This window comes from Embiotoca jacksoni, unplaced genomic scaffold (assembly GCF_022577435.1).
Source record: "Embiotoca jacksoni isolate LCO1_2020_lvr unplaced genomic scaffold, fEmbJac1.0.p SCAF_4, whole genome shotgun sequence".
Taxonomy (NCBI): Eukaryota; Metazoa; Chordata; class Actinopteri; family Embiotocidae; genus Embiotoca; species Embiotoca jacksoni.
In genome coordinates, this window is record NW_027185392.1 from 11,471,956 (window position 1) to 11,481,281 (window position 9,326).

The window sequence follows — 9,326 nt, forward strand, 5'->3', positions numbered from 1 at the left end:
GATTTATGAGTTAGCTTGCGAGCTTAGATCTCTGCTCTATTGTTAGAGCATAATAAGACAGAGAGACAGAAAGAAATTACCTGCAAGTAGTTTGGAGTTCCTGAAAAAGTTGAAAAAAATATTTTCAAAAGTAAAGTAAAAATAAAAAGGTGATTTTGTAAAAAAAAAAAAAAAAAAAAAACTGAAAACACTTTCAACAATCTAAATGTTGTTGCTAACAGTCTGAGAGAAATTACAGACACCATTCTGCTGGGTAGTAGTTATGTTTTGACATAGGTTAAGTCTTCATGACACTACAAAACCAGAAGACAGAGGAGCAGAGCACAGTTAATTAGTAAACTTTCCTAAGTTGTGTGGTCACCATGTTCATTGTAGCCTACCTGCATGGTTGTGCCACGGTGAAACATTGGCATATAGTGGCTCTGCCATTCTCATAAAGAAAAGAATATTGCTTTTAAAGGCTGGGCAGGATTTGAACCAGTGACAGCCTGGTCAGGGGTATCACCATCCATGTGGCATTTGCCTTGACTATTTGGCCATGAAAAAATGTAGGATGCCATGTTTTTTTTCTTTATCTGTCCTTACAAGGGCATATAGTGTATAGCCTGCTGGAAGCTGCTGAAGTTTGCCTTAACCTGCTGAATGCACTGCTGTTACTTGTTTACTGCATTTTATTTGGGAAAGAGAAAAAGGAAATAACATGCAAGAAAGATATGAGCATGTTTACGCCATTGTGTTGAAGCATGAGTGTCTTCACAGTCAAAATCTGGAAAACTGAATAACGTTGTTGAGTTCAGTGATAAAGGTTGCATTGTGAAAAATGAGGAAGAAAACTAAATAAATAAAATTTCAAAAGGGGAAACATGTCAGAGACCAGCACTATTTAAATAAAACACGCGAATCAGCACCTGCATCACTCTCCACTGCTGAAAATACGGAGATGGTTAACCATGAAGACGAGTCTGAAATGTCTTCAATATTTGAAAACTTGGGCACTTCTTCAGCCAGGAACCCTGCATTAGAGAACCGCTCTGGTGAAGACAGTGAAGTGACTACTGCAGCACCTGGTGAGACAGAAATCCTCTGCTTCAAACATTAAAGTGATACTGACAACAATGTTAACATGAATCTTATGAAACTGTAAGTTTTTAGTGAATGCAAAGTATAATTACGATTTTAGAGGTCTCCAAAACTGATGTAAAAATATCTCTAATGTTATTTCATTGAATTTGTATGTCTTTTTTTCATGTTGTGCTGCCTTCCTGTTGTATTTGTTTTGCTTTCTTTTCATGTAACAGTAATTTTGACTTTGGGCCACTTGTTAAAGTCATCAAGGGTGCCTCACTTTAATGTTGTCCATGTAAATAATGATTTTTGATAGACCAGCCTGTCAACGCCTTGCAAATATCCTCAACAACCTTTAGATTGAATTTAAACCAGTTTCAACACACTTTTTAAACTCTTGTTCCAGTGCCATGAGTGTTTTCGTGTATAAGTTTGTCTGATTTAGGACCAGATTCAATATTTACACAATTAAGCAAAAAGTAGAGTATTTTTTTTAGAGAAGGAAGAAGACGTCTTAGAAAAAGAAAATGAGGGAAGTAAAAAGGAACACTTCATTTTAAAGATCTATTTATAAATGACTCTGAGGTTATGGTCCAAAAAAACCTGACATTCCAATGTATATCTTGATTTCATGTATGTGCATGTGTGTGTGTGTGTGTGTGTGTGTGTGTGTGTGTGTGTGTGTGTGTGCGTGTGTGTGTGTGTGTGTGTGTATGCTCTACACGCAGGTGTAACACTTTGCAGGCTGGTTGCAGTGAGTGTTGGATTCATATGTATCTTACAAGCTGCTCTCAACATTTCGCTGCGTCTTGCTCTCTGTAAGTCATCTTAATATATCTCTGGTATCAGTTCAGCATCTCACTTCTGAAACAGAAAAGTGGAAGTGGTTTCCCAACAGTTGTCAGTGATAACATTAACACTAACAGTAACTTTCTGTAACAAGCTTGTGACAAGCACTTTCCCAGGGCGTTTTCAAGATATGTTTGTCTAAACATGCAGTATTTTTTTTTTTTATCACTGCTGATTGTGCAGTACAGCAGGGTTGGGCAATGTGGCCTGAAGGTCATATTCACAAAAATGTGCACATGTAGGGAAAACAAAATAGTGCACCACCTATTTGTTCTTTGCCCAAAATAATTAACGTAAAATCTTGCTTGAACCCCTTTAGATTTTAATATATATTTGTATCAGTGTGTAAATCCTTTAATTTATAGGAACATGGTGCCACATTGCAATTCTCACTTGTATTTTCTTTAGACTGCAGTAACACTGAATAACAAAGCAATTGTCCTATTTGTCATTGAAAGAACATTTTTCACTTTATCCACTTTGTTAAATTAATGCTATAAACTGTGTTTCAGATATTGAGGCCAGTAAAAAAACAGACTGAAGAGAAAGATGAGCTGATGAAGAAGCTGAATGACTCCTTATCATTCTGATGTAGTTTCTTATAACTTCAGGCTCTATAGTTCCTCCTTACAAAACTAAGCAGATGATTAGTAGTTAATACGTACAATATGCCTAAAGATTTAATGTGAATTGTCACTTTTGTTTTGAATGTTATTGCATTGTATTGAAAACAATAGAAATAATTAAAATACGATTTCAACAGTTTCAGAGCAACAATCCCTGACTGAAGAGAGAGACGAGTTGAAGAGGATCAACTTTGGTATGAGGACATTTGCTGCACTGACATTCAGAAAGGGGAAAACAAGTTTAAGCATGTGGTCCAAATACAAATATATCAGCATCTCAAGTGATGACTATCAAAGTTACAAGAGAGATAAAAAGTTGTGTATTCAATCAAGTAGAAGAAATCAAAATTCAGCACTGATAAACTGATGACAGATTATGTAAATTTTGTTTCAGATATTGAGGCCAAGAATACAAATCTGACTGAAGAGAGAGACGAGCTGAAGAGGAGGCTGAATGACTTGGGTAAGTGTGATGATAAAACTACATCAATTCAGAGCTTTAATATGGCAGGTAATTTAAAGGTGTTACATGGTACTTATAAATTTCCCAGTTAAATGTTTATTCTGTTATAATATCTCATAATTACAAGAAAAATACCTGTAACTACTCTTTATAAAACTAAACAAACTAACAGTCATTAATAAACTCAATGGATGAAGTAAGACTGTATAATTATGGTGCAAGTAATGAAAATAATGCGAATAATGCAAATAATGCAAATAATGCAAATAACGAAAATAACGTCTCCACTGAAACTGACAGATTCACGGCTGAACTCGCTGACTGAAGAGAGAGACAAGTGTAAAATGATTAACTCTGGTGAGTATGATGATGAAAATACCAGTACAGAAACACGCAGTGCATGAAAAGTACCAGGATGATGCACTCAAAACACCCCAAAAAAGAAGTGTGAAATGCTGGACACTTTCCACCCTAAACGTTTGCCATCTTGGCTCTGTAGAGGAAAGGGCGGGGCCACTAGTGTGAAGAATTTTTAAATTTAGGCTGAGGAAGCTGCAGCTGTTCCTGAACACCACACAAAAGTTGTTGTTTTTTGCTACTGCTTCTGAAAAGAAGAATCAGCGTGTTTATTGAGTGTGTTAAACAGAGGAAACAAAAACTCAAGCTGTAGATATTTTGGTGGGTGATGTGTTCACATGCTGAGGTCATTTCCTGTCAGTGCAGAACGGCAGTGTGCGATTTGAAACAACACTACCCTGTCAAAATTCCTGCTCTACACAAGTAAGAGTCCTAACATGGAAGAGCACTATTTGAACACAGCATATTTCTTTTTCCTTTTAGTATGGACTACAGCTTCCCTTAAAAAGTATCTACTGTTGCATGTTATATGTGTACAATTGGGACAAACTACTTCATCATAAAAATGTCTCTTGAACTTTGACCGTCTTTGTCATATCCGCCGCGATTGTTACTGCAACATTTGTAGTAAAAAGAAAAAGGATGCGATTTGGAATGAGTAGGCTTCCTTTTAATGCTTCTTCTTCTTCTTCTTCTTCTTCTTCTTCTTCTTCTTCTTCTTCTTCTTCTTCTTCTTCTTCTTCTTCTTCTTCTTCTTCTTCATTTTGTGGGAGGAGCATTAGCGCCACCAACTGTCTCAGCGTCTCTTCTGCTGCGCAAAGGATTGTGGGTCAGAACAGCTCACGTAGCATGCTGGCCTGCATACTGCAAAATATGACTGGATGTAGTAGGACATCCTGGTACTTTTGGCATACTACCTCTAACATACTAAGTTTTGGGACATACTAAAAAAAATTTGGCATACTAAATAGTCTGGTAGTATGGATATTGGAAAGCAGGGATGGGCTCTGAACGAGCAAGATGGCGCCGACTATAGTCTGAATTTGAGATTTCATAACGGCCGTTCACAAATTAATGGGGGGTGTCACTGTTGGTTGCCGCTTGGTTAGAACACAAATAAACCAACAAATCAAGTGATCTCTTTTGAAGTTATAAGAAAGATTAAAAAAACAAGTGTATTAAATCAAGTAGAAGAAATCAACAACTTATCATTGACAAATTGATGTGACAGGTTATGTAAATTAGGGAGGGAACTCTACATACTGGTTGGTGTGAGCGTTGGACTCCTGTGTATTCTCCAAGCTGCTGTCAACATTTCCCTGCATCTGGCTCTCTGTGAGTCTTCTTACATTTTCTCTCCTTGTGCATCCTGTAAACTGCGATTGAAACTTGCCATCTGAAAGATATTACTGCAGATGTTTGAAAGGGCTACCATTGCACTTTCAATTATTACAATTAATGAATTTTTCTTTTTTTTCTTTTGCGCCAAAAAATAACATGTTGTCTCGGGGCACTTCACATAGTAAGGTCAAGACCTTAGTTTTATACAAGAATGGCCAGAGTCAGCTCCATCTGCTAAGAAGACTGAGGTCCTTCGGAGTCTGCAGGACTCTGCTGAGGATATTCTACGACACTGTGGTGGTGGCGGCGGCCATCTTTTATGTAGTGGTTTGCTGTCGCTGTGCATGTACAGAGAGGGACAGCAGAAGACTGAACAAGCTGGTCAAAAGTGCCAGCTCTGTCCCAGAAAGTCCTCTGTACTCCGTAGAGGAGGTGGGTGAGAGGAGGATGTTAGCCAAGCTGACATCGATCATGGACAACACCTCTCACCCCCTCCATGATACTGTAGGAGCTTTAAGCAGCTCGTTCAGCGGCAGACTGCTGCACCCTCAGTGCAGGAAGGAGCGCTACCGCAGGTCGTTTGTTCCGATGGCTATCAGACTTTTCAACACCACCCTATAATAACATTGCACTGTTCATTTCATTTCATAGCACCTGACACTTTTTTCCATTCATCCCAAACTGTATTTATTTGAATTTAATTTAATTTGGTTTTTTTTTGTGCATATAGTTTGTGTGTGTGTGTGTGTGTGTGTGTGTGTGTGTGTGTGTGTGTGTGTGTGTGTGTGTGTGTGTGTGTGTGTGTGTGTGTGCGTGTGTATTTATTCATTGCTATTGTTTTTTTCAAAAATAATTATTTTCGATCTATCTTAAACTGAAGAGGTGGAAACATTGAAGAGGAAGCTGAATGTTTTTGGTGAGTGGGATGCTAAAAATGTAAACTTTCATGTTAGATTATTATTATCAAATGGTTGTTAAAAGTTTACATTTTGTTATCCTGAACAGATCACTATTCCAAACAAGGATGGATGTATTTCAACCACAGTTTCTACTACATTTCTCCTGTTACCAAATCCTGGCAGGAGAGCAGAGCCGACTGTCTGCAAAGAGGTGCAGACCTGGTGATCATCAACAGCAAAGAAGAACAGGTGTGTATCAGAGTGAAATCTGGTCTGTCAGTGACACGAGGGGCAAAGTGGAACATCAAAAAATCAGTGCAAAGTCAGTGAGTTGAGAGGGTAGAAGGAAATTGGTGTTAGTGATATTTATCGTTGTTTATTTATCGTACTGTTAATAAGGACTTCATGAGACAGTTCAAAAGACTTGCATGGATCGGATTGACTGACACAGAGACAGAAGGGATATGGAAATGGGTGGACGGGACTTTGCTGGAAACAAGGTACATGTATTACATTTTTAGTTTCCCTTTATCAGTATTTCTATATTACAGCATTATTGAATCAAACAGTGTTCTACAGTCATCAGTGGCATCACTTTGTGTTCATGCTCTTACTGTAGAGGTGAAAATTACAAATCACCTTGCTCATTCAAAATGATATTCAAACATGCGAATGACTGACTCTGCAGTTTGCTCATCATTTTCCAAATTAAGTTGTTCTATTTATCAATGTTGAACTTCAGTTTTCATGAAGTCAGTGTTTGATGTTTGTAACTCCGTCACCCTCAGCACTCTGGTCATTGTCTTTGGTAATGGCAAGTTTATTGTGTTGTTGGATTGAGTTCAGTACAAAATAGGCCATTAAAAGAAATGTTTGTCAGTGTGTATCTCACAGCTTAACTCACAACATTGCTATCAATCAACATTAATGGGAGCGGCATGCAAAAAGAAAGCCAGTGATGGGGTCAGTGACGATGACTATTCTGTGTCAACTCAGTTTAGTTTACAGATTTAACACTTGCAGCTGCAGGCATTATGTTTTCGGGCTGTTTGTTTGTGGTTTGTGAGGGAATTTCTTCAAAGTTGGCACAAACATTCACCCCAAGTGTGTGATGTGGTTAGATTTACAGTAGGTGGGCATAGATCAAAGGTCAAGGTCACAGTGACCTCATGTCTGTCCCATTACCTTGAATGTGATAGCTCAGGAACACCTTAAAAGAATTTCCTCACATTTAGCACAAATGTTCACTTGGACTCATTAATGATTTGATTAGATGTTGGTCATTTGTGATGACTTTTCATCACAAAACACAAGTGTGACCATAACTCAAAAATTAATGTGATAATTGTGACAAAATCTAAAGTGATAGCATTTTACATCCAAAAGGTCAAAGGTCAGCTTCACTGTGACATCATAATGTTCTGCAAAAACACTTTCCTGACCATTATTTAATGCCATAACTCAACAAGGGGGCAACAAAAGCTAAAATTGTAAACATATTTCACATTCTGTCGAATTGGAGTATCTTGGATTTCCAACTTGAACTGTGTAGATTTTGTGTCTTGTCAGACTGAATATGGCTGTAAAGCATCCATGTTTTTAATAACGTGTAGGTTACCAATGATGCACATTACCAGGTCATGTGTTACAGCCCAATACTGCAATAGGAGGATACCCTCCATTTTAAAAATTTCATACCTTGCACTGAATGTGTTAAAGTATCTGACTTTTCTTGCACAGCTGGTGGCCACCTAACTGTATTTTGGTCTACATCAGTGTGTCAATGACAATATTTGTTATAGATGTTGGACTGAGGCTTCATTTGTCTACAATTTCTTATGTGTCTTCGTGTTTTCTGTGGAAAGCTGATTCTGGTTTGGTTTCAGCTATTGGACAACCGGGGAGCCCAACAACTTCCTAGGAATAGATGAAAACTGTGTGGAAATCAGGGTCTACGAAAATACAAACAACTGGAATGACAAACCGTGTGAAATTCCAACTGTTTGGATCTGTGAAAAGATGGTGGCTGTGTAAATCATCATCTCAACCCACCTCAATGGTCTTTGATAAGATGCAGAGGAAGTGGCTCATCATCATGCATAGACACAAACAAGTGTGGTAGCCTTGTTGGACCTTTTAATGGGAGACATTTTGCCATGTCACTAGAGTAAAATCACAGGTGTAAATAATAAAATGAGTGATGGCTGAAAAGCCAGAGGTGTGAGAGACAAACACTGTATCAGCAGTGTCACATGGTTCCACAGTACAAAGGATTAATTAGCTGCATTTAATAGCATTTTTTGAATTGTTATTAAACCTCAATTTGTTATGTTTATTAGACAGTGTTTGTATCTAAATAAACATGACAACACGAAATGCCATGATTGAACTCTATCAACATAAATAATAATCTGCAGTGCTACCAGCCCAGCAGCCTACAGGCACACACAAAAATTTGTATACAAATGTATGTTAATGGAGGTATTTTTATTACTTCATTTATTTGATTTATCTAGAACAGTGTTTTATAAACAGTTTGCTTCATTAAAAAACTTTTCTAAGTCTTCATTTGCAGTAACATCACAAAAAATAGATACAGGTATCTTTGTGTTTTAATCATATGCTTCTTTTCATTCTTCACTAACTGATAAAGACTTGATTCTTCTTATATTTAATGTTCATAGAAAATATTATTGTACGCAAAACTCACACCCCTTAAATAAAAATCAATTACAGAAAAAGAGATTTTGAGAAACAAAGGCTAATTAATTTGTGTATTCTACTTATTTTAACAAATGTGTCTTGATTAAACAAACTCTTTCTTGATGCTAGGGAGCAGATGTTACTTGTTACAACTGCAATGAGTTTTTGCGCTGTGTTGACTGTATGAGCTATATGTCTCCCCTGACAACTGATCAGATGTGCTGATGCTGCAATGATAAAAATGTTGACAGATTTATCACTGATATCACTGACAGTTCTGCAAAATATAGTCTTTAATTACGTACTGTATCATGCATGCGGGGATCGCATGACCTTTTAAACTCCCCCCTGCTGTTGGGAAATAGAAGTTTATTCTTAAGACAACAAACTTCAGACATGCTGTACCTCTTCTAGTCCAGTGAAATGATAGTTTAGCTTATCAAAACGCAACATGCTGTGTATTAACTAACAAACAAAACACACACTTGTTGTTACTATCTTCATTACACGGCTGCTGGCAAGAAATGTGGTTTTCTTTTTTATGTATTCATTAACCTCTCATCATTGTTGAAGTATTTTATGATAACTTTGGCTTTAACAGAGTGGGCAACTTTCTGCAGACACCAGACCCTCCAGTGCTTCTTATTTGTCCATTTTCCTATTTTGTTCATATATATTGCAGTATAATGCACCTGTTTTATATAGTTATTATTATTTTTCTTTTCTTTTTTTGAATACAATTTCTCTATGATTATAAATGTTTGTATATGACCCAGTTTCACTACGGGGATCAACAAAGTATTTCTGATTATCATTCAGACAAATTGAATTGAAAAGTGGGTGTGAAGGTTCACAGCCTGGATATTATAATCTGAGTTGGCTTTAAAACGTTTTTAACAGTGTGAAAGAAAAACGGAATGAAAGCATTAAAAAAAAATTCTTTAAAAGTGTTCTTGCTGTGTTAAACATCAGTAAACATCAATACCTTAATATTTATTACTTATTATTTATTGGAGTTCATAT

General features: G+C 37.0%; 1 protein-coding gene across 1 annotated transcript; it reads left to right on the forward strand.

Moving 5' to 3' along the window:
* Positions 1–1,047: 1,047 nt before the first annotated feature.
* On the forward strand, positions 1,048–8,304 carry LOC138209120 (CD209 antigen-like protein E). The gene is made up of 9 exons (XM_069167496.1): positions 1,048–1,067; positions 1,794–1,883; positions 2,678–2,734; positions 2,935–3,003; positions 3,304–3,360; positions 5,582–5,617; positions 5,707–5,849; positions 6,000–6,100; positions 7,487–8,304. Exons 5-9 carry the CDS (start codon positions 3,348–3,350, stop codon positions 7,632–7,634), a joined length of 441 nt encoding a protein of 146 aa, XP_069023597.1. The 5' UTR covers positions 1,048–1,067; positions 1,794–1,883; positions 2,678–2,734; positions 2,935–3,003; positions 3,304–3,347; the 3' UTR covers positions 7,635–8,304.
* The last annotated feature ends 1,022 nt before the right edge of the window (positions 8,305–9,326 follow it).

Bases quoted from the DNA above. Each gene is read 5' to 3' on its own strand.
- LOC138209120 (XM_069167496.1), top strand. The intron at 5,618-5,706 runs GTGAGTGGGATG...TATCCTGAACAG, and splicing joins GAGGAAGCTGAATGTTTTTG to ATCACTATTCCAAACAAGGA. The intron at 5,850-5,999 runs GTGTGTATCAGA...ACTGTTAATAAG, and splicing joins TCAACAGCAAAGAAGAACAG to GACTTCATGAGACAGTTCAA.